At 55.1% G+C, this 24,354-nt stretch overlaps 1 protein-coding gene across 5 annotated transcripts; it reads right to left on the bottom strand.

The window, feature by feature from the left end:
• Nucleotides 1-1,896: 1,896 nt before the first annotated feature.
• ST6GALNAC6 (ST6 N-acetylgalactosaminide alpha-2,6-sialyltransferase 6) lies at nucleotides 1,897-23,115 on the bottom strand. Of its 5 annotated transcripts, XR_008442634.1 has the most exons (9): nucleotides 23,011-23,115; nucleotides 22,241-22,491; nucleotides 21,469-21,563; nucleotides 17,644-17,708; nucleotides 10,632-10,811; nucleotides 9,199-9,596; nucleotides 7,650-7,757; nucleotides 6,681-7,547; nucleotides 1,897-2,621 (listed from the first exon to the last, which is right to left on the bottom strand). XR_008442634.1 is itself a non-coding variant. In XM_054007399.1 (8 exons), exons 4-8 carry the CDS (start codon nucleotides 17,656-17,658, stop codon nucleotides 7,358-7,360), a joined length of 891 nt encoding a protein of 296 aa, XP_053863374.1. In that variant the 5' UTR covers nucleotides 17,659-17,708; nucleotides 21,469-21,563; nucleotides 22,241-22,491; nucleotides 23,011-23,115; the 3' UTR covers nucleotides 1,897-7,357. The 5 variants fall into 5 exon arrangements, 4 of the variants coding, with proteins under 4 accessions (XP_053863374.1, XP_053863375.1, XP_053863377.1 ...); XM_054007399.1 differs by having other exon boundaries at nucleotides 1,897-7,547; XM_054007400.1 differs by lacking the exon at nucleotides 21,469-21,563 and having other exon boundaries at nucleotides 1,897-7,547.
• Nucleotides 23,116-24,354: the final 1,239 nt, after the last annotated feature.

Genomic DNA, 24,354 nt, shown 5'->3' on the forward strand with positions numbered 1-24,354 from the left:
AGATCTAGGGGGGAGGTGCAGGCTGTGGGCCTGGGGCTGCGGGATTTAGGGGGGAGGTGCAGGCTGTGGGGCTGGGGCTGCGGGATTTAGGGGGGAGGTGCAGGCTGTGGGGCTGGGGCTGCGGGATTTAGGGGGGAGGTGCAGGCTCCGGGGCTGGGGCTGCAGGATCTGGGGGGAGGAGGAGCTGCAGACTGGTGGGTCCGGGGCTGCTGCTGGGTGGGCAGGGGGAAGGAGGGGCAGGTGCGGGCTGTAGGTCCAGGGCTGGGGGCTGCAGTTCTCAACAGGGCTCATGGGAAGTTGGTCACACGTTGCCCTTCCCCCAGGCCATGTTTGCTGCCCAAGTTCAAATCTGGGGCCTGGGCAGGAGAAACCAAGGCAGAAGCTGGAACCCAGGGCAGCCTTGGCAGAGGGGTTTACACAGAGGAGGTGGGGTCTGCCTACTCCCCAGGGAGGGCGGTAGGAAGGGCCTGGGGGAGAGGAGAGCAAGCCCAGACCCCCACCCCCAACTCAGAGAGCAGGGCCATGTCCTCATTGCAGGCCTAGGGCAGACATGGGGGGACAGGGGAGGGGACGGACACGGGACCTGCCATAAAGCCACTAGAAATGAGGCTGTGGTTCAAGCAGCTGAGAAGTAGAGTCTGGCAGACACCCCAGTGTCACTCAGCAACAGTCAGCAATAGCAATAGAGTCAGAAGCTGCCTTCCACCCACCTCCTGCCCTCACAGGGCTGGATAAAACTCATCTGTCCTCTCAGTGAACCAGGTTCCACTTGCAGGGGTCTTTTGGCTGCCGTCATCCCATCAGCTCTCCAGCCGGCCGTGGAGTTCAGGAGAAAAAGGCAAGACCTTGAATTTCTAGGAGAAAAAACAAGCAGACACCCCACCCCCTTGTTTCTGGACTGGAGGGGTCCCTTTTCAGGCCTTTTTCCTGCACCGCAAGGAAGCAACGTCAGGTCTATTTCTGTTTAGCTTTGTGGTGGCCCTGATCCTGCCCTAGGGCCAGCACCAGCATCACTATCCCCAGCCTGAAGATGCACAAAAGGGACCCCAAAACGGCCACAAATACGTAGAACTTATGTAAAATGAGGACGTATCTAGAGGCCTCAGGCCGGGATCAGGCCCCACTTCATAGGCTGCACCCAGACATCACAAAGAAGGCCCTTCCCAGATAACATATGGTCTGAGCAATCAGTCACACCAGTATCCCCGCATCAGCTCCATAGTGTCACTTTACCTGCAGGACCCATGGGACTTGAAATCCTGATGCTGGACTAGTCAGATTAGGAAGGTTTGTATATAGCAACTTTATTTGGGGGGGGGGAGGCTATAGCAAAGGGCAATTGAGATCACCCAGCATCAGAAATTGGTCCTCAACTGTGTCTTGTTTTGTTCAGATTTTGCCAGGGCCCTGGCTTTTTCTCTATTTATCTAGCGCCCATCACCAATGTATCCGGACAACTCCCCACTATTAATAGATGTATCCTCACAACGCACCTGAATGACAGGGGAGGAGTATGAGCCCCATGGCAAACTCACAGGGAGATTAGGGGCTTTCCCCATAAGACCTTTCTTCCTTCCACTCTCCCCACTGTCCTAGCAGGCACAGAGAGGGCACTGCTGTTGGGAACTTCCCACCACTGACCACGGTGCTGGCCTCTGCTTTTCAGAAGCATTCACACTGGAGACCTAGAGAGAACTACATGGGAAAGAAGCTCACAGTATTATACAACCCGCTCAAGCACTGCTGGGGGAAAGTTCACAGTGCTGGCGAGCGAGAGGGCATAAAACACTTGAATGAACCAAGTCCGTTCCATTGTTACCAGCAGACATCACTAGAGCAGCCTCTCTCTGAGGCCTTGGAACGACACAAGAGCCAAATCCACAGAAACATGGCGGCTAAGAGCATAGCAATATTTATTCCCTTACAAATCGTTACAAAACATTCACCCTTTGCTGATTTCACAGACAATCCCAGGTACAGGGGGTCACTAGTAACACAGCTCAAGGCTACCAGATGTGTTATGCTGACACTTCACGGCAGCTCATGAGGATCTGGGCCTTCGTGCTGAGTGAGGGGACCTGCAGTCAGAGAGGGCCTGGCCCAGAGCGACCGTTCTCCTTTAGCCTGGGCCTTTTAGTACTTTGAACCCCTTAAAGGGGCTCTGGCAGGTAGTCTAGGCTCAACAACGAACACTTTTACATTGGTATAATCTAACCAGACTATAATAAACCTTTGCACACCATGTCTGTGAGGATCTCACACAGCCAATTAAGCCTCACAATGGCCCTGTCAGCTCGATTACTATCATGACTCCCATTTGACCGATGGGAAACTGAGGCACAGGGAGGCTGCACTGCAATTCAGCGGCAGCGTCAAGAACAGAATCCAGGAGTCCTGTCGGGCTGCGTTTGAACATAAGCCACTGGATTCTTAGTGCCCCGTGTGTTTGGTTTTTTAAATCCATGACTCCACGGCTGAAAAATTGATTTAAAAAAAAGCCAGTAGTCACTATCTGTGGATCTACAAGCAAAACATCATGTTCCTCTGGCTGCCTGCACAGCAGCAGGAGCGAATGAACAAATGCTTCCCCCGGTGCTGCTGTGACACCATCCGTGCAGCTCCTGTACAAAAAAGGATGTTGTGGTCAGATAAGGTGCCACAGAGGTTAATGCTGCTGTTAAATCAAGAGGCAGTGTCGAGATCCATTCAAAACACTGGAAAATGTCCCCGCTTGCCAGCTGTGAAAGGATGGAACTGGGAGGGGAAGAAATTGCATTGCCAAGTTCTTCCACAGCCCAAGAAATGGAGAGTGGTGGGGGAAAAAGCAAACCTCAGCACCCCCTTTATTTGCATTGCTAGTTATTTTTATAGCAAACGTCTCACATTAAATGGTACAACCACATGCTGTTATGTTACCATCCAGGTTTTTACATCACACGTTCTATTCAGGTTCCATTTATAGTTCATAAAGGGTTAATAAATGATTAACAGCTGTTCTCATAAATGGCTAATCCATTGTTATTAGAGAGGCTAATGGGTTGCTTATAACCAGGGTTCATTACCATACATATGCCTTCTACTGATGTGCTTCTAATTCATGCTACTCGTGTTCGTAACAGGCTTCTATTCATCATTTATTAACCCTTTATAAATGCTACTTTATATTCACGAGTGACTGATTTTGAGAGGAGCTACTCGGCCGAGCGACTTGACAGTTCTGTTCAAAGGACCATTCGCGGAGTGGTTTAAGCAGATCAGCTGTTTACAGAAGCACAGAAGAGCAGCAGAGAGAAAATCAAACCAAAAGGGGACCAACCCTATTTCCTTTACTGCATGCTACAGAACCCTACCGGGTTTTGCAGAATTTGCCAGTACAGGACAACATGTACGGCTGGGCTTTCCAAAGGGTCCGAAACACATGAGGGGAGCAAGGCACCTAACAGCATTCGATCCCTTTGAAGGCCTGGCCTGGCACCCATGGGTGCTGAGCACCCATGACTCCCAGTGATGTAGATGGGGGTCAGACTGGCAAGCTGACATCAGTGGAGCTGCAGGTACCAGGCACCCAGCTGGGTTTGCCTCTAAGCCTCCACATCTCACCCTGCTTCTTGTGAAGTGGTTTTTAAAATATACTAACATAACTATTTTAGGAAACCAATAAAAGGACCATGGGGAAAAACCCACTCCCTCACTCCCTCCCCCCCTCCCCCGAAAACATCTCAACAGTGTCGCTTTGAACACCCCCGAAGGTCCTGGCTATGGTGGGGAAGTAGCAGCTCCATAGCCTTCATGCGGAAGGGTAGCCAGGACTTCTCCACTGCCTGTGGAGTCTTTTCCAAAGCTACATCGTCTAGGGTGGCAGTGATGTTTAGAATAGGCACCATGGTGCCCAGCGAGGTCCCAGCTGGTGACACATCGCTGGGCATAGTTTGCTTCCTGTGTCCTGAATATCAGGGGTCACATGATGCTCAGTCACACGGGTGTAAATCCAGAGCATCTCCATTGACTGTAGAAACCAAGAGCAAAGTTTGTTCATGTCAGTGGATATAGATTTGGCTGATCTTCTGCGGGGTGGGGGGGAAAAGGCATTTCCTCCACCAAGGGACATTTGTAAGTTTCAAGGTCCCCTTCCCACCTCCTTGCCATCCCACTCCTGCATGTGCTCCCCGATATCAGCCATGATCAAGACAACTGCACAAGAATCATTCCCACCTGTGGGTGTCAGAGTAAGGGGGGGGGTGATCTGCTCCCAGCTCACACAGACACGCTACAATTCCACTCCAGGGCTGCGTGGAGAATCTCTCTGCTGCAGGGAGGTGTGCCCCCATTCAACCCCCAGAGGTGGAGCACACCGCTGATGGTCTTTCCTCCAGCACGTCTACCAGTCACTCCCTGGCTTTGAAAGAAAACGCTGCTGTATTCTGACCTCATTTACTCTGGTTCAGCCTGAGCAGGCTGGCTGCCGATTCACACTGGTGGACATGGGATCAGAGTCAGGGCCCTGCGCTGTAACCAGTTCACAGTCAGGTTACTCCAGGGCCCAGTCCTGCAGCCCTGCCCCAGACAAAAGTCCCACTGGTTGCAGAGGGGAGTTTTGCTTGAGTGAGGATCTGGCCCACCGTGTTTTGGGCTGTTACTATAAAAGACCGCAGTATGTTTTTAATTTTTTTTGGTAACTTGGAGATTTTCAGCAGCTATTGTTGAGGACTAGGGAAGGGCAAAATCCAACCTGGTGCGTGACTAGAAAGCAGCTGATGGCCCCAAACTGAAGTGCATTTTTCATGCAGTCCCTGACTTGCTGGGGAAGGCAGAGAGGGAAAATGACCATGAGAAACGGCAGAGGTGGGCTGGGGATATGAGAGCAGGACAGAGGGAGAGCGTGGGAGTAAACACAAGGGGCCCAAATCTATTAATCTAAATCCATGATTCTGCATTGCCTACACCTTGTCATTTAAGAGCAGGTTGGACAAACACCTGTCAGGGATGGTCTAAATAATATTTAGTCCTGCCTTGAGTGCAGGGGACTGGACCAGTTGACCTCTCGAGGTCCCTTTCAGTCCTATGATTCCCCCCAGAACAGAGTAACTCCAAACCATAACAGGAGCATTTCACACCTACTCTACCCTGAGCGAACAGGGATCAAGCCTAAGGCTGCATCTACACTAAGAACAGAGCCATGTCTGACACCCACACACGGTCCCCTCAGCTGTGCACGTACCCAGAAGAAGCCGTGTTCAGCAAGCACGGAGTGGAGACCCCTGCCATGCAGTCATGATCAGTGCTTGCTATCGAGTCTCAGGGCCTTGATTTAAGGAGCTCTCAGTATCCTGGCAGTGGCAGGGATCAGAGGCAGCCAGGCAGAACAGCGATCAGACAGACAGAACATGGGAGGCAGCTGAAAAGTGCACAGCTCCTTGTAAGTCAATTCCACCGCCCCTGGTTTGAGATGCTGAGGGTATAATTTCCACTTCCACAGTATTGCTGCCCTCTCTCTTACCACATGGCCACTTGCTCTCCCTGTGCAGACGTTTCACTGGCAAGTGGAGAGACTCAAGAGGTGTGTGTGTGGGGGGGGGGGGGTGCCAATGGTACCAGAAGCAGCAGCAGGAAAGCACATTCAAGAGGCACTGCCCTGAAAATGATATGGAGAAGCCATGCAGAGTGAGCCTAGCAAATGGCACTGCCCCTTGGACACCAGCAGGGAGCGCCATTGCCACACGCTGAGACAGGCCAGGCAGCGAGTGCACCAGCAGCTGCAAGGTCTCTGCAGGACAGCAGCAAGGACACGAAAGCAGGAGGTGCAGCCATGCAGCTGGGGGTGGTCACTGCTGTGTCCTGTCTAGGCGTGGAGGAGGCATTGCAGCCCATGTGGACAGAGCTTGGGGTGCGTGTGTGGGAAGTGGGGAGTCTTAAATAAACCCCAACCCCAGGCCTCCCAGCCCAGTGGGGGTAGCCAGCGTGGCCATGTGACACCAAATCGTGATTTCACAAGTGGGGTTAAAGGAGGGCAGTGACCAGCTGCCAGCCAGCGGAAGGGGAGCTAGGACAGCAAACGCCCTGGCATGCGGCTCTCAGACTGGGCAGCTGGTGATGCCAGGAAGAAGCCATGTCCAGGGCAGCTGGTGATGCCAAAACAAGAGGCGGAGCAGAGGGACCTCCCCACCCCCTGCCCAGTGCCCTCTACAGCTGGGAAAAAACAAAGTCCTGTAGGCGTCGGTGCCCTTTTGAGACTGATACCCCCTTGTCTCCTAGCACACCTCCTAATGATTGTCACACACACACCTCAGTGCCTCGCAGCGACTGTGACAACCTCCATACCTCCCAGCACCTGTGACATACACACCCCTCAATACCTCCCAGTGCCTAACACACACACCCCTCAGGGCCTCGCAACTGTAACACACACACATCACCCTCAATGCCTCCCAGTGACCATGACACCGCCCCTCCCCCCCCAACACCCCTCCCAGTGACCATGACACTCCCCAACACAACACCCCTCCCACACTCCACAGGGCATCCCTGTCTTAAGCAGCCACACAAGGGCTCAGCCCCAGGCAGGAGGGCAGAGAGCTCTCAGGGGAGCGCGGGCTCTGTCATTGTCACGTATGGGGGTCAGTGCTTGGACAGCCTGTTTAAATGTGTCTCATGCCCCCTCCCGAGCCCTGCCTCAGACCCACCTGAGAAGTCTACGCCCCTGAGGCTGGTCTCTTATAGGCCTCACTGGAAACCTGGAGACGCAGGCGGCAGTTTTCCAAGGCAGAGGCTGCCTGGGGCAGGGTTGCACTGTACAGTCAATACAGCCTCAGTATCGAACTGAGCCTAGCAGAGCTGAGAGGGTTACAGTCCTCCCACCTCGGAAATACATTCTCCAGAAGCCAAGAGAGGCGAGACCAGAGCCGCCGCCCAGAGCACTAAGAAGGGGTCAGCTGTTCCATCTGGGCAGCCAGGGATTGTTCCCACTCACTCTCGGGCCTCTGAGCTGATCGCCGGCGGGGCAGTGAGGAGGTGACCTCAAAGCAGGGAGCCAGCGAAGTGCACTATGTGTGTGGCCTGTGCGGGGGAAGGGGACACCATGAATCCAGCAGTGCCCGGTGCGTAGCAGCCCTCCCTGGGCCTTGGGACTGCAAGTCAGGTCACTGGCACCATCCCAATCCCTTCCTCCCCTCACCCAGTCCTTCTGGCCCTGGACAGTGAACCGGGGCAGCCTGTGGTGCGGGGCCTCCTCCCTCAGAGCCCAGCATGGCTCACAGGGTTAATCCAAGAGATGTTTTCCCTTCCAGGTGGAGTTATCCCACTACTGGCACCAACTGCTGGGTCGGGCACTCGAATGGCTCCATGTCTCCTCAGGGAGCCCCTAGTCCCAGGCCGGGTGGGAGAAGGTGATGTTGTAGAGGCTGGCCCAGCTGGCAAAGACCCGTTTCTCCGTGATGAAGCGGTGGTGGTTGCCCTTGTGGCTGCGCTCATTGTGTATGTAGGTGGTGCACTCGTCCGGTCCCTTGGGCTCGTAGTAGTGATATGCCATCTTGCCAGGCTGAGGTCTCCTGCTGTGGAGGACAGAGTTACAGGGTGAGCCGCTGGGGCGCTGCCAGCCGATGGCCGAGCGCTGGGATCCCGGGAGGAGCACCTGGTGGGAGTGGGGTTCTTACCTGCAGTAGTTAGGAGGGACCATCCCGTAAACATGCACCTTGTCACACAACTCCACGGCGATCACCATGGTGAACCAGCCTGTGCTCAGCCAAGACCGGGACTTCTCCCTGCGAGACGGGGAATGGCAGGGGGCCAGCAGAAGGAGGGGGGAGAGAGAGAGAACAAGAAGAGGCGATGGAGAGAGAGACAGAGAACAAGAAGAGGAGGGGGATGCCAGGGGAAGAGTGATGAAGGAAAGGAGTGTAGGATGGAGTTGTGGGGGGGAGGACAGGGAGTGACCAGTTAGGAGAGGGTGGGAAGACATAGAATCATTTTGATTCTCCCATTTGATTCCCCCATCCCCACCCCATTTCTGCTCTCCCGAGGCTCCCCATCACCTGAGCAGCCTGGCTCCCCCTTCCCAGCTAGGGACCAGGATGTACTGCCAGGCAGGTGAGTGGCTCCAGAGGGCAGCATGGCCTCTTTTCATGGGTGTGCATCGCGAGACAGCCCAAGTCATTGGCATTGCAGCAGGGGCAGACAACAGGGATGGGCTGGCCAGCAAGGATGGGGCTCCAGTCACCAGGCATGAGAATGGTACTCCTGGGGGAATTCTGCACCACTGCGCAATGCAGAATTTTGCAGAAATTAACGTTCTGCGTGCAGAATTTCCTTTCCCCCACAGAAATGGGATGCAATGCTGCTAGCTGCCACTAGGGGCCACTGGGCCCACCAGAGCCCAGTTTGCACATAGAAGACACTGCAGGGGGGAAGGAAGGGAGTTTGAGGGTTCCTGGCAGCTGCAGCTCCCAGCATGCCCTGAGGAAGGAGAGGGCGGCCCGCAGGAAACTCCATGCAAGCCTGGGATGGATCATAGAATATCAGGGTTGGAAGGGACCTCAGGAGCTAGTCCAACCCCCTGCTCAAAGCAGGACCAACCCCAACTAAATCATCCCAGCCAGTGCTTTGTCAAGCCTGACCTTAAAAACCTCTAAGGCTGGAGATTCCACCATCTCCCTAGGTAACCCATTCCAGTGCTTCACCATCCTCCTAGTGAAAAAGTATTTCCTAATATCCAACCTAAACCTCCCCCACTGCAACTTGAGACCATTACTCCTTGTTCTGTCTTGGAGCATCAGGCTGTTTCTCCCTCTGGATCCCTGGGTGGGGGGGGGAGCAGGTGTCTGGGCTGGGGGGGCCATGGCTGGGCTGTGTGTGTGTAGGGGGGGTATATGGGCAAGGGGGGGGGCCTGCAGCAGGGCTCTGGGGGGGAGGGGTTGTGGGTGTCTGGCCCTGTCTGGGCTCAGGGGGCAGAGAAACAGGAACTGGGTTGTCATAGGGGTTTCTTTAACTCTCTGCTCCTGGGGGAATTTCTGTGTGTGTCTATAACGATACAGACATACTTGCTGACAGGTATTTTGAAATAAATGACCCAAACAATTGAAACTGGTGTGATTATGCAGTAGTGTTCTGACAAATAAAGTTTGCAGAATTTTAAAATATTGTGTGCAGGATTTGTAATTTGTGAGCACAGAATCGGAGTAGAATGGGAATGGGGCTCCAAGGTACCTGTCCTTCCCGGTCTCTCCCCGGAACAAGTCGTCGAACTGCTTCATGCGCCCGGGGGAGACCACGTAGGCCGACATGTTGGGGAAGGACATGCTGACGTGCTGGAGGATCTTGAGCAAGCTCTTCTGCATCTTGCTGGGCGGCCCCCAGAAGATGAGGATGGTCTCCGGGGTCTTGTTGACGAACTCCTGCGGCTTCTTCAGCACCCTGTAGACGCTGGAGTGAGCCACCACCCGGACCGTGGTCTTGTTGCCCACGTCTGCCTCATAGCCGGTGGTGGGGGCGTCGTTCATGCGGAGGACGCACTCCGATTGGTCGATCTCCGAGCCCAGTTTGCTCCCCAGCAGGTGGCTGGAGCTGGTGATGATCACACACTGGTGGCAATGGGAATTCAGGGACTGGGGAAGAAACCATCATTAGCCAGGACCGTGTGGCCAACTAAGATCTCCCCACCATCACGACCCCGTGCGCCTTCCCTGCTTAGAACGCCCAGGCAACAGCGAGAACAGAACTGAGACCCTTCTCCTCCAGAGACACTGGCCCCTGCCACTTGAGCTATCAGGGGTTCCCTCTAAGGTGACAGGAAATAGGGTTGTTTTTCGGGTACGGCACTGGGCTGGGACTCAGGAGATCTGGGGTCAATTCTTGGTTCTGTCACAGACTCCCTGGGTGACCCTGGGCGATTACAATCTCTCCGTTCCCAGTCTGTGAAATGAAGCCAGGAACACTTCCTTTGTCTATTTAGACTGGAAGCTTTTTGGAGTAGCAACCCGTCTATGTGGATGCACAGCACCTAGCACAATGGGATTCAGATCGGAGAGCATTACGGGCACTGAAATACCGGCGCTCTGGGTCACAGTTCTGACTCCACACTCACATGCTAGTTCACTACCATGCTGCCCTTTGATAAGCACCTTCCGTCCGAGGAGCCCAACCTGCTTATCAGACATTCCTGAACGAACCCTCTGCGCATGCCTGGGAATTACTGCCCCCATTTCACAGACGGGCAAACCAGGGCACAAAGGGGCCAAGTGACTTGCCAAGGGCCAGTTAGTGAGCCGGAAGCAGAGTTGGTAACAGAGTCCAGAAGACCCGATTCCCGGTCCCTTGCTCTCAGCAATGGGAGGTGCTTCCATAATAGAAACACAAAGGTCCACTCTCCAGCTGAGAAGCTCCAATTTGTATCATGTCACCGCTGCTCCACCAACTCCAACTGGGCAGGGTGCAGCCGTACGGAGGCCAGAAAAGTAGTGGCCCTTCATGCTTCTAATGCACGAGCATGCTATCGCGCGGCTCCCCCCAGCGAGCTATAATCCAGCCCTTCCTTCCCAGTGTAAACGCCTGCTGGCCACAGCCCAGACACCCGGGAGCCAGTCTGCGACGTGACCACAAGGGAGCGCCCCAGGGCTCACCCGAGGTGGGCTGCGCCGTACCTTGTTTCCGTAGACGGGGAGGTATCCACTTTTCACCCCCCATTTCTTGAGGTTGGGGGGACGGTGGGATTTCCCTCGCAGGGCAGTGTAGTGAAAAACTTCGTTCCCACTGTTCGAGCTGTAGATGATCAGCAGCATGATCAAAGCAAAGAGAACCACGAAGATTGCAGTGCGCTGGCCCTGGGGGCAGGAAGGGAGAGAGCGGGACTGAGACAGTGCAGCGTCTCCAAGTGCCCTGCCTTTCCGAAGGGCAGCCGAGGGGACCGGCAAAGCTTCTGCAATGGTCTCCGGATAAATGACTGAGAGACCACGGGCCTAACCCTCATGAGCCTCATTCTTTCCCCCTCCTCCCTTACCTTGCCATGAGCAGCAGCTGGGCAGGATTCCAGCCTACAGCTCCCACGAGCCTCAGATTTTAGGTGCCCAACTTAAAATACCCTGCGCGTGATTTTTGGAAGCACTGAGCCCCTCTGACTGTCAGGTCGCAGGTCTTCCTCATTGCCCCCCTTCCCCCCGCTCCAAATCAGTGGTGGCTGGAAAACGTGGCTCTCCGTCCCAGGGGAGAAGGGGCATCTCCCAGAGCGCTCTAGCGCCCCCTCTGTCTGTGACATCAGAGATCCCTGCAGCTAACACCACAGCAAAGGGCTCCAGAAGCACAAACACCCCCATGCTCTTTGACAGGCAGCTACGGCCAATTCCCCACTCCCCAAGCTCTGCTGTGACACACAGAGGGATGTCAAGGGAGAGTCTGGCAACGGGCAGCTTTTTAAAGGAATATTCACCAGGCTTTAATGGGACATTACCCCAAGCCCAGATGCACCGGGAAGCCAGAGGCTGCTTTAAGCACTGTACTATTATTTATCATGGCCAGCAGTTGGTCAAGCTTTTTGCCTCCACACGCTGGCTCTGTTTGGGATGTGGCAGCACAGAGACGAGGAATGAAAGGGTTAATTGTGCGTTGCGGGGTGGGGGTGATGGTGGTGGGCGTGCAGGTCTGCAAGGGGCTGGAATTGAGGAGAGCTGGTGGTGCCGGATGGATGCAGCCCCAAGTGGAGTGATGAGCATGCGCAGGCTGGGGGAGCAGAGGAGAGGCCTGGGCCGTGGCTTGTCCCTGGTTAAAATGGGAAGATCCCAGCAGGGAGGCCAGCTAAGGAGAACGCTGTGCAAAGAGACGGGCCCTGCAGCTTCCAGTCTGCCTCTGCTGGCTCCATTGTAGCAGGCCCAGTCGCATCAGAGCTTTCATCACAAACTCCATGGAAAGGGCGGGGACCTTATTGTGAAGGTATTTATCACAGCGAGTGGATGGGATCCCCCCCCCACACACACACACGCGCCTTAAAATAAACCACATCTCACAGAGCCAGACAGAGATAGAGGGAATCTTGCTGACTTTGAGTTTATGAGGTTATCCTGCCCTCAAATTAGAAGGATTCAGACACTCGCGCCTTCCTATAACCACCACCACGCTTTACCCTGGTCTATTCGACCTAGCCCCTGGTGTAGATGCAGCTAGGTTGCTGGAGAAATGCTTCCACTGACCTAACTACCGCCACTCAGGGAGGTGGAGTTCCTACTGTGACAGAAAAACCCCTCTGCTGCTGTGGGATGCGTCTACACTGCAGGGTTATGCTGCGGTAGCCCCCCTAGTGCAAACAAGCCCTTACACGGTGCCTTTCATTGGGGGACTTCAAAGCCCCTTTCAGAAGTGGCCAAATGTTACCATTTTACACGGGGAAAAACTGAGGTACAGAAACTCCTATTAGGCAAGTCCGTGGCAGAGCTGGGCGCAGAACCCAGCAGTCCTGATTCCCAGCTCTGGGTGCTAACCATTAGTCAATGCTACCCGAGGCAGAGGGGCCAAGAGTCAGTGCTTGTAAAGGGACTTTCCTAGAGAATGCTGCCAGGACCTCCAACAATGTATTACTCTAGTGTGGCTACTGCCCCTCCCTTTCAGCTCCATTACCACTTCTTTTTCCTACTCTAGTTTTCTAGCCTCCTCCTTTTCTATTTGTATTTCTAGCCTTACTTTCCTACCTTTGGGGTTCCTAGTTTCTTTGGCCATTTTATAAAATTGCATTTGTTTTCCTTAGTTGGATATGTGGGGGCAGGGTCAGGGAGCACAGTCAGTCTGATGCACTCTTGTTGGCCTAACGTTTCTACAGACACGATTCTTCTGCATGTTTTTTTCTCCACTATTCAGTGTAGGAGTGAATTCTTCTCATAATCATCTCATCATGCCCTGGTGCTCTCCCATGTGTCTGTCGTACCCACCTGCCGCCTCTCATCGCACGCTTCGAATACAAACGGTCAGGGGCAGAGACTGTCTTTTTGTTACACGTGTGTCAAACACCTACCACAAGGAGACCCTGCTCTCCGATTGGGGCCCCTAGCCATGACCTTAAACCAAATAATTTCTGCATGGATGGAACCAATTGCAGGACAGGGATCTTAGCTCTTAGTTTGGTCTATGCAGGAGCAAACTCTTGTTGAATTGGACGCATAGACATTAGCTGTGTTACGAAATCTAATGCAAGCAGAAAAGTGGGTTTTTCTTTTCAATTCAATGAAAACAAGTGGATTTAAAAACCAACAATTAAACGTGCTCCCCCCCAGAACCATGAGCACAAACAACATTATGCCAGTTCCCAGAATTGAAACAAAAGTGAGTCTGACCAGGCTGGCTTCACCATCCAAGTTCTGTGAAAGGCAAAAAAAAAAAAAAAAAAAAAAAAAAAAAAAGTGAAACAGCAGCTTAAACAGAGAGGAGTGAGCTCTTCAAAGGTCCAGGGTTATGTTATTAGCGAAAGAGGAAAGGGCGCTGGTTTTCAAAGGCAGCACATGCCCCTGCCTCCTCCCCGCCAGTTACACCCTGTGCAGGGCAGGATGTGGGACTATGAAGCGTTCAATATTGGACTAACTCTGCTCCCAATGGTAATGCCCACTGGCTTCCCTGGCAGCCGTTAGGCTAGTGTTGAACCCTTCGTTATGCTGACCTGTTGTTCTCTCTCATATTTCTCTAATACCTGCTGATCACCAGGGCTACGTGCATTGAATCTTGGCTTCCTCTCTCCCAGCTCTGTGTGTCTGTGTCTGTGTCCCACCCCCTCTGTCCCCGGGGCAATCTGCCACAGACCCTGCCTGCAGATCACCCCAAGCTCATTTATTTCACCTGGTCTATTTGTCAGTGTTTCTTGGGCCCTCTCCCCTCAGTACCTCCTTCCTCATGCGAGCTGGAAAGCCTGTGGGTGGGGGTGCCTGGTAGTTATTGGGTTCCTCCTTGTGCCAGATTTGTGGGAACTGCCTGGCTATGCGGATGCTTTGTATTCTAGGCCTCCCATTTGGTTGATACTGTACAGTGCTTACAGGTGCCTTGTAAACAGATTACTTCGATAATCCACAGGAGTCAGAAAGCACAGCACACTGCCTCAATCTCTGCGCGCCAGTGACTTCTCTTGTTTGGGCTCCTTTTTGTTGACACTAAGGTCTGTCTTGTTGATTTAACCATAAGTCAGCCAAGAAAGAGAGAGTGAATTCCTTGAAAGGTCAGGAGAGGATGAGAAGAGACAGCTGCTGTGCAGCTGGTCAGTGAGTACTAAAGTTCAGACCTAATGTTCTTTCTCTGGCATCACTCGGCTGATTTCATCTATTTTTTAAAAAACTAAATAAACCACCAGGATGCACCAAACTGCGCAAAAGCTCCGTGGGTAGCAGCACGATCCTATTTCCTGTACCCTTGTCCTCGCCGCCCCCCCCCCCAATTCTCTCCTTCAGGGCCCAATCCAAAGCCCACTGAAGTCAATGGAAAGAGTTTTTAGATCAGATCCCGTTTGGCACTCTGATGTATCCTAGCACAAATTCAACGGTAAACTCTTTGGGACAGGGCCCGATGACACCTAGCACAGCAGGGCCTCTAGGGCACTTCAGAAAACTGCAAATAATAAACAACAACAACAGGCCTGACTCAGCCAAAATTCCTCTTGAAGCAGACAGGAGCATTGCCTGTGCAAGGAGTGCACTGAGATACCCAAGTGACGAGGGCTGGCTGGAAAGATGGAGAGAGAGATGGAATAAAAACCCTGAGAGCACCTTCATAATTTGGCCTGGAATAAGACACTGGGGAAGTTTAATCTAGGTCTTATCTGGCTTTTCTCTTCCTCTCTTAGGCTCACTAAAATGCTATTGTTCACACTCACAACAACCTCACAGCCACTATTCAGCATTCTTCATCAGTCACCACTAGATCATGCATCAGAAACACCCTTTCAACCTGTCACACAAAACATCAGTGCTCAACATGGAGGAAAGAGAACACCAACTACTTTTGTGTGTGGGGAAAAAAACCAGACAACTCACCCTCCAGACCCTTAGATCCTGGATTGCATTACGGCAGGAAGTCATATAATTCCCTGTTGGAATAGGAGGCCTCATCTTTAGGTAAAAGTCCCATGGACTGCAGGAGCAGGCCCCAGGCCCCTTCCTTGACTGGAAACGAACAAAGGCTAATAGGCTACGGAGCAGCACAGGGACCCAATAGCCCAGCAGGCTATTAGCAACCTGCCAGCTGCATTCCGTGCCAGGAACCTCAGATGGATGTAAGCCAAGATTGCGTTTTCTCCTCCCTCGGAGTTAATTTGTTTTCAGAGAGACTGAACCTCAGGGCAAACACTCCTGGGTGGGGTTTATTCACTTCCCTGCCCTCTTTCCAGTGAAAGCTCAGCTGGATTTCATGGTGCAGTTGAAACCAGGGCAGCCCACTAATCTGGAGCTGGCAGCTAAAGAAACCCAGCTCCCACAACAGGGCAGATGCAGGTTACCTGGCTACTATTTCACCATGACTTCAGGGTACAAAGATTTGATGTGAACTCCACTACTTGGGGCGCCTGCTCTGAGCCGTTGAGAATGCACAGATCTTCTGGAGAGGAAAACCACTAAGACACATCTTTTCTGTGTGGCCTCATCTGCACAGCACTTCACAAACATGAGTTAGTTAGTCCTCATACCAGGCTTGAGAACAGAATCAGTGACATTAGCCCTGTTTTACCAATGGGGAAACGGAGGCACTGAGCTCTTTGGGATAGGGGCTGAGTCTATGGGCAGCACCCAGCACAATTGGGGTGCTGAGCCCAACTGGGGCTTCTGAGGGCTACTGTAATTAGCATTAAATAACCAAATAATAAGAGGTTAAGGCCAATCTTTTCAAAGGTGGCCACTGGGTTTGGGTGTTCAACCTGAGTCATCGTGGGCCTGATTTGTAGAAGGGTGGAGCACCTGCAGCTCCAGCCGAAGCCAACGGGAGCTGCGGGCGCTCATCGGCACTGAGCAACAGACCCTGCGTGTCTCGAGTTGGAGCTGGACACCCAAAGCAAGAGGCTGATTTTGTAGATGTTGGCTCTAATGACTGTCCAAGGTCATGGCTGGGATTAAAACCCAAGGGCCCTATTCTCCCACTGCAGGACACAAGGTCCCACTGGACCTCAGGGAGAGTTTCTCCTACCCCATAGCCGCGGGGCTGCCTGGGACCCAAAGCAGTTTTCAGACTGCTATCACTAGTGGGCAGAATACAGGAAAACAGACGCAGATGAACATACATGGTTCTGATGGAGCACAGGGCGGGGCTGGCTGGGAGAGAATCATCCTGAATGTCAATGGAGTTCCACCAGAGCTGGGCTGGCCAGCGACTTACTGCTGTGGGGAGTGGGGGAAGTGGTGACGGGGAAAGGTGGGGAGGGTAACGAAGTCCGGAGCAGTCCAGGAGAGGAGGGCAGGGGCGGAGTAAGAGATGAACGCTGGAAGGCTTGGAGAGAAAGGTCAGAGCTGGGGAACCTAAAACCAGGCAAGACTCCGCCACTTCCCAGTTTAATCACAAATCTAAAGCTCTGGCCAGGCTCCCCAAGGCCCAGAGATTTTTAGTGAGTCCCAGAGGCTCCCACTGTCTCAAGCAAGAGTCCTCCCCACGCACCTCTAAGCAAGAGCTCCAGGGTCCTCTCACATCTCCCGTGAGATTCCCCTGTGCCACATGGGAACCTGGGCTGATAGATTCTTCTGGAAACCAAGCAGAGTCCCCCCAGTTCTGCCCTGACTTGAGGTAAAGTCTGGAGGTTTCTCTTGACACTGGATCTGCTCAGATGCCCCCTGGGCCTCTGACCACAGGCTGGGACCCTCTCCCCAGGAGTCTGGTCCTCTGGTGAGATTTCTGCTACCTCCTGCTTCCATCAAGGCTGGAATGAACCACCCGGCGTTGCTGCAGCTCCCTCTTTCAAGAGCCCGGAGGACAGGGCAGGAGGTCATGGTTCAGTCAGGGCTGGCTTTCCCCAGTCCCGACTGACAGGCTTGTCCGAGCAGCCTGAGGAGCAAGGAACACCTACCGCTGGCTCCCTCTGTGACCTGGGGCTAGGTGGGTTTCTTGGGGTTGTTTTTAAATCGCGTACAGCCACAGGGTCTAGATGCCACGCTCCGAGGGTTAAGCACAGCGATTATGTACAGAGCTGCCCTGAACCCAGAGCACAAGCTGCCACTGCTGCACGGAAACGAAACCTAAGCCAGTAAAAAAATCACATTAACCCCCAACGCTGTGCCGGGCAGGTCAGTGAACCAGCTCTGGTAGATGGCCGAGCAGAGGGGAGGAGAGAGCCCAGCCATCACCACCACTGACCCACAGCGAGAGCCTCCTGATCATACTCCCATATCAAAGGTGCTAGGAGATCCTGGCAAAGCCTTGCTCAGCTCCCGGAACTGCCACCCGCTGTCCCAAACCCTGGGCCAGCTAATGGGCCAGCCCTGAGCTGGAATGGGTGAAAGGTGTTTAGAAAACTATTTAACCTCTGGCTTCAGCTTCCTCCATCTGTGAGGTGGGGAGAACATCATCCAGCTCTCAGGGCTGTGTGGAGGACTGACTCGTCCATGCCAGAATGCCCTGAAGACACAAAGCGCTCGGACCCAGTAGGCAGGAGGTTCAATGAGACCCTCCGAGGGCTGGGAGATGGATGCTCAGGACAAGGACAGCAGGACTTACCGTGTTGTTACTCATGTCTCTCTGCCAGCCTTAGTGCGGAGCCTTCATCAGCATAACTCGAGCACCTGCACAGAACCACAGAGGCATGGTCACTACCTGAACTACCCGCGCCCTTCCTCGAATACAAGTCCATGGCTACCAATCTCCACCCCATTATGCTCCGACCCACATGACAGCACAGCCCAAACCTGCCCCAAACCCATCAGGCTGGGCTGGGTGCACCTACAGGGCTGAACGCACCACGTTGCTGCATGGTGCTCTCCTGGCCCGATCCAAAGCCCAGCGAAGTCAGTGCAAGTCTTTCCATGGACCGCAAAGAGCTTTGAATCAAGCCCTCTGGCACCATGCTGCCTTCCCGGATGTGCAATATCTGCCCGGCCACGTATCACAGCTCAGGGCCTTCTCTGAACAGCTCAATTTTGGATGTCGCTATTTCTCCCCAACCCCCTTATTTTGGTCCTTCATCTCCCTCAACCTGGGCTCTGCACCTAAATGGCCCTTTTCATGCACCTTGCTCCCAGGCTGTCTTCTCCCTTCTGGCTCCATCCCCCAAGCGCAGCCAGGTCCAAAGATGGAGTACGAGTCCTCTGACCTGAGTGTGGGTCTCCCACTCTCCCCTCCCACTGGGAAGCATCCCCTCCTCCTACACCCTTTAATTGAAGCAGGGGAGGTGCAGGGGAACCACGCCACTGGGTGAAAGCTCAGTCACTTTTCTAAAGCGTAAGTCGGCCATGTGTTTAGTGCTCCTCAGACAGACAGCCCCGTCAGCCCGGAACGGCTGCTGGTCACAGAGAGATCTCCCAGGAGGAAGAAAAGCAAGCGATGGTTTGTCAACTGGATTAGCCATACGTAACATCAGCTTACATAATGGGTCATTACAGCGAAGGACAGCAGTTACAGCGGGGGTCTGGGAGCTAGGACTCCTGGGTCCTATCCCTGGTCAAGTCACTGGATCTCCTGGACTTCAGTTGCCCCATTTGTAAACTGGGGAAAACAATAACATCTGCCACAAATTGGGGGGGGGGAAGGGTTGAGAGACTTAATTTCATTAGTTAATGTTTGTAAAGGGCTTTGCGATGCCCTTAGAGGGAAGGCCCAAGAGATGGGTCAAATATTCCTCTGCCTGGCGATCCGGCGTGGATCTTCCAAACCCCGGGGGGTCATGAGTCAGCTGCAACTCTTCTTCCTCAGCTAGCACTGGAGAAGTGAGCTCAAGTTCAAACCCAGTGTTTGTATAGCAAGGTCTTGTGCTAGGGCAGCTTGGCAGACTCATCAGTCTCCTCCTCACAGGCTCATTCCCTGGCAGGGAGGTGGAGGGAGGGGTCTCCTAAGGCAGACCTCAGCATAAGCGTCCCTCCCACCCCCTGGCTTATTACAGCACGAACCTGGAGGCTGGTTAAGCTTTCGGAGGAGATTATTTTCCTGCCCAGAAAGCTCAGTGAAATCCATTCAAACAAATACCCGATCAAGGGACATAAACCGGCTGGGGGACACTGTTTACCCATGATCGCGTCAACCCAACCTCTAAGGGGATTGCACTCTCCAGAGATACAAAATCCCATTAAAGCAAACGGCGCAAAGGCAGCCGGCCACCTCTCAGAGGGCTCACGCTGGGTTTTACATGGGTGGAGGGGAAGGGCTGGCTGGGTCAGGGAGAGAGGGAGCTTTTCACAGTCATCTCCCCAGCCTGAATCCAGCCTAGGCTGATGGGGACTTCAAGCTGGTGCCATTTAATGGCTCTTTGGTGGCCTGTGTGAAATGAAGGCGCTAGGTTAGGACGTTTAAGTCCCACCCAGCTCTGCCACTGGGCGAGTCAGTCGGTTTCCCTGTGTCTCAGCTCCCCGATCTGTAACTGGGAGATAAGAGCCCCGGACAGGGGTGCTGTGAGGACAAATACATGAACAATTGTGAGGCCCTCAGGCCCTCTGGTAATGGGGGCCATGCATGTACAACAGACAGTCAGTTTGGTCTGTCTCAGCCCAGTCCTTGGTGGACAGGTGCCTGCATCATTAACTCCATCCCCACAACTGGCACACCACAGCTCCCTTTGCTGGCAGGCTCAGTCCGGAGGCTGCGTGAATAGGGCAGGAGGACTGATCTCCCCTCTCCCCACTAGCAGGGGTCCCCTCCAGCTCAGAAGAGAGAGGTGGGGGAAGGTGTCACCATTGATGTACCTCAGTCTGGGAGAAGGGTCTTTGATCTATCCCCAGCACAGGCAGTAGCAGGGCAAGTTTCCTCCCCGCTTCCCTGCCAATGGGCCAAAGTCCTGGAAAAACCAAAGCAGCAGATGGCGCAATCTGACAGCGACCTCTTTGCTGAGACCAGCTACAGATGGGGATGCCTGTGCAATAGGAACTGGGCTGAGAACCTAACAACTCATTTCACAGAAGGGCTCCCAGCTCACACCAGCCCCTTTGTGAACAATGAAGCCCTAAAGAGTATATTCTTTTCCCTCCCACGCTAACGTGTGCACGTGGACACACACACTCTGCAGGGATCTACCGTTCCACAGCTGCTCCATACCAAGCACAGACCCAATCAATTGTTTTTTAAGTCCTCATTAGTGAGTCACTGCAATTTTCCCTCTTCAGTACTTAGCATGATTGGAAAAATCCTCTTTCCTCACTGCCTTGGGAAGGCTGGGAAATAACACCCACCCACATCCATGTTAATCTCACACAGCCTGGGAGCCCCGACCACAGAGATGACCCAAGGGGGCTTCCTTGTAACTCTGTCCTGTGCAGTCATTGCTGGGGAAAGGAGCCAGAGGGACAGCCTGGCAAATGCTCTCTGATGGCTTTTGGGCTAGGCTCACAGGGGTCACCTAGGAGGCCAAAGGCGGCTCTGCGCACCTCTGACCCAGCCAGTCGCAGCGTGTGTGGCATGGCTGACAGTGGGACGGGTAGGGGAAAGGACAGCAGAGAGGAACCCATACAGATGTCAGCCTGCGCTGAACTGGGGCTGCCCCTACACTGGTCCCCTGGAAAGAAAAGTGTGTGGGGTGGAAAAGGTTAAGCTGACCCAGGACCTGCCTCAGAAACAGTGTCCCGGATGAACTTATATTTTGGCACCCCAGCTGCCTTCCCAGCCCTTCCCCTTGGCCCCTCCTGCCCTCCCAGCCATCCCCTGCATCGCCCCTGCCCACACTGCCTCCCTGGGTTTCCCCCGAGCTCCCTCCCACAGCCTCACACCCAGGCCCACCTGCTCCTTGCCATGCTGTCCCCCCATAAGGCCAGCCCTGGGCCCTGCCTGCTGTCCGGACTGGGTCCGGGCGTTTGCAAGTGCAGTGGGTGGGGGGGGAAGAGCCAACCAACTTGCAGAGTGAGGAGACGGGACTAGGAGCTGGGCTGGGAAACCAGGTGGGGCAGTGAGCAGGGAGCCTTCAATTGGGAGCAGGGGCTCCAGCCATGCCGGACCCTGCTGGCAGCAAGAGGGAGCCCGAGCCCCAGGGCTTTGACCACAGATCCCCCCTGACCAGTGCCCTGGACAATCTCCCCCCCCCCCCCCCCCCAAGGCCGGCCCTGGCTGGCACCCATGCAGGAGTGAGCCACAACGGTGCTATCAGCGCTCCCCAAGCGCTGCCAGCCCTGCTCAGCACCAGAAGAGGAGGATGGGGCCTGGTCAGACTCTGTGTGCACCGGTAGTGCTTTGAGACTGGCAAAGCTCATCCTCCCCAAAGCTTCCCAGACCCCCAACGAAGGCATAATGCAACCTGCATCTATCACCTGGATGTCTCCACTCCTTCCTCCTCCTCCTGGCTCCCCTACCCATCCTGGAGTCCACAATATCCCCCCTCGGCTGGCGCGGGAAGCCGTCCGTTCTCACCGAGCACGATTCATCCTCTTTAGCGCTCAGCCTCCCAACTACACCGAGTCCGTTTGCGCCTTCATCACTCTCCTCTCCGGGCCTCGCCTGAATAGCTGAGGGGCGGGGAGAGAATGTTTCGTGTGTGGGGAAGTAAAAAGGCAAAGGCGGATAATGTTCTGTGTGGGTGGGAGGAGGATGGAGGCAGAGGGAGAGAAGCAGGGAATCATCACTTGGGTTGGAAAGCAGCTCTGGGAGGTTGTTACCGCTCATCTCCCCCCACCCCCCATCCTCTGCATGGTGGCAGGACAAATATCCTCTCCCTGGCTGGCCCCCGACAGGTGGGTGGCTTAGTCTGAACTTCGAATTTCCCCAGAGCAGGTGATGGCACAAGGGGTGCTAAAACGAGAGAGAGGGAGGGGAGGAGAGCAAACAGCCAGGGGAAGGAAGATGCACAAATGCTCAGGGCTCCCCCAAGGGCAGTGATTCAGCACCCCCCAGCCCATCCAGCAGCACAGAGCTCCGAACACAGCAAGCGCTAGGAGTCTGTGAAGTCAGTGGGCTAACTCCCCACACCCCTCCTCTGCTTGCCTCTGGACTGCACTATCGCGTGTTGTCTAGTTCCCGATGCCCTATTCGCCCAGCAGCTCCAGAGTCCTCCCCACTAGGAATTTCACCGACAAATCCCTAGTGATCAGGACCTATGTGCACATCCGGCCTGCTGAAGTGCAAACCTGGAGCATGGGTCCCAGATCAGAGAGGGAGGCCGCTGTGAAGTTTCCCCTTTTCTTACCTGGGTGAGACCTTTCATCTGAGGAAAGCCGAGAGCCTGGCCAGCCTGGGGGGTCTCTCCTCCTCGTCTTCCCCCCCTTCCAAGGGACTGTGAGAGGGCCCCAGCTCCCGCTGGCAGGCTGCCCTTCCATCTTGAGGCTCACTCGGTCACATCTCTGCCCCCGCCAGGGCCCTGCCCCGGGGGGGGGGCTGATCCGATCTGCCCTCTGCAACCTCCTAGAGTGAAAATCCCAACCAGCTGCCCGCTTCTGCCTGGGGAAACCAGAGTGAAACGAGCGTCACTGCTAATCCGCCGGTATCACAGAAATACTCGTCTCTGGCTAAACTGGGGCAGCGCACGACGCCTCTGCCCAGGGAGAGCCGGAATCAATCCCACTGATCCGCCACTCACCCCTGGGGCCTGAGCCTGCCTCGGGCAGAGCCCTGCGCACTCGTGCAAATCACTATCACACGCCCAAGCCTGTCACCAGCGCCTGGCGCCCAGTACCACCAGGCACAGACCCCGGGCGGCACCCACCCCTCTGTGCCCCCGGGGGCAGCGCCTCCCTGCCCAGCCCCGTTCCCACTCGGTGCGCGGTCTGAACACACCCCGAACCCCTAACCCCGGCAGATGCGGCCCACCCCGGGGTGCATCTGCAGACGGACCCAGGGCCAAGGAAGGGTCTCCCCCCCCCGGCCAACCTCTCCGCCGCCCGGCCGAGGGGCGCCTCCACCCCGCTGCCCGTCCGCATCGCCGGGGCCCTGCCGGGCGCACGGGGATGCGCCGCTCACCTCGCTCCGCTGCGGGCTCGGCCAGCCCCGGGCGCGCGGAGGAGCCCCTAGCGCGGGCGCGCTGCCCTGCCAGGGATCCGGGAGCGCGGCGCCTGCAGCCCCCGCGCGGCCACCTGCTCTCTGCACGGCGGCGCGCCCGAGTCCTAGCGCGCGCCCGCTTCCCTCCCCAGCCGCGTTCGCGCGCCGTGGGAAAGGGGGGGTCCGAGCGCCCCCCACCGGCTGCCGGGAGCGCGCGTGCGCTGCGCCCTCTGCCGTGGAGACACACCCCGGCCGGCCAGTGCTGGGGGAAAGGCGCGGGCAGGTCCTGGAGATGCAGCCAGCATGGCTCTGCACCCTGCCCTCGGGGGATCTCAAAGCGCTGGGCCAAACCCTGCCCCCCGTGCTCGGACTCCCCACTGAGGTCAAGCGGAGTGCTCAGTAGGAGAAGGTTCATAGCGCCCATGTTGCAGCTGGGGAAACCGAGGCACAGGGAGGTTAAGTGACTTGTTCAGGTTTCACAGCCAGTCAGTGAGGGAGCTGAGACTAGACCCCAAGAGTCCTGGGTACCCCAGTGCCTGGCTGTAACCATTAGACTACACTTCTTCTGCACAAATCATAGTACCGAGATGGAGAAGTGTATTTCCTGCGGCTGGGAAGCTATTGCAGGGGCAGCACCAGGGCACAGAGTCTCGGGGGCAGGTGGGATTCTGGGCCTGTGAATCCATCTCTATCTAGCCAGAGGCAGGAGCAATGGCTCCCAGGGTGGTAAGTGGGTCTGAAGGCCTCTCTTCATTGGTGGTTTAGGTTGTCAGGAGGTTATTTTACAGGCTCTGTCATAGGGGCTGGAACTAGGGGTGCAGGGGTGCTGCAGCTCCCCCTAGCTTGGAGCGGTTTCCATTATATCCAGGGTTTACAGTTTGGTTCAATGGCTCTCAGCCCCCCCCCACTACGATAGTTGTTCCAGCATCCCGGGACTCTGTTTGTGCAGAGCCAGCTGTCAAGCAACAACTGCACGGCGAGTTACTCAGCGGTAGAGTGGGTCAGCTCCGGACATCAGTCCGCCTAACAAAGGAACATGGTCCTACCTGTGAGCCGGGTTGTGTTGTAAAACCAAGGAAACAGGCATACGAAGTGGGCGGGTGGGCCCAGGTGTGGGATCTGGACCCCACTTCTGCTCCGCCTCCCCCATCCCAAAATGTAGCGGGGGAGCCACTTTGCCTAGGGATCCCCCTGGCAAAAGAGGAAGGCTGCTCTCAAGATAAATAACATGTGTGATGTTCATCCTGCCTGTCTGGTCTCCGCCCCAGCGGAGCACAGCGCAGCCCTGCGCCTGCCTGGTATGGAATGGCCCCATGTGGCAATCGG

The sequence above is a fragment of the Malaclemys terrapin genome, chromosome 17 (assembly GCF_027887155.1).
Source record: "Malaclemys terrapin pileata isolate rMalTer1 chromosome 17, rMalTer1.hap1, whole genome shotgun sequence".
In the NCBI taxonomy this organism is placed as follows: Eukaryota; Metazoa; Chordata; order Testudines; family Emydidae; genus Malaclemys; species Malaclemys terrapin.

Coding starts and splice junctions, on each gene's coding strand:
- ST6GALNAC6 (XM_054007400.1), bottom strand. Junction 9,597..10,631: donor TCCCCGTCTACGGAAACAAG/GTACGGCGCAGC, acceptor TTTCTTCCCCAG/TCCCTGAATTCCCATTGCCA. Junction 7,758..9,198: donor GGAGAGACCGGGAAGGACAG/GTACCTTGGAGC, acceptor CCCGTCTCGCAG/GGAGAAGTCCCGGTCTTGGC.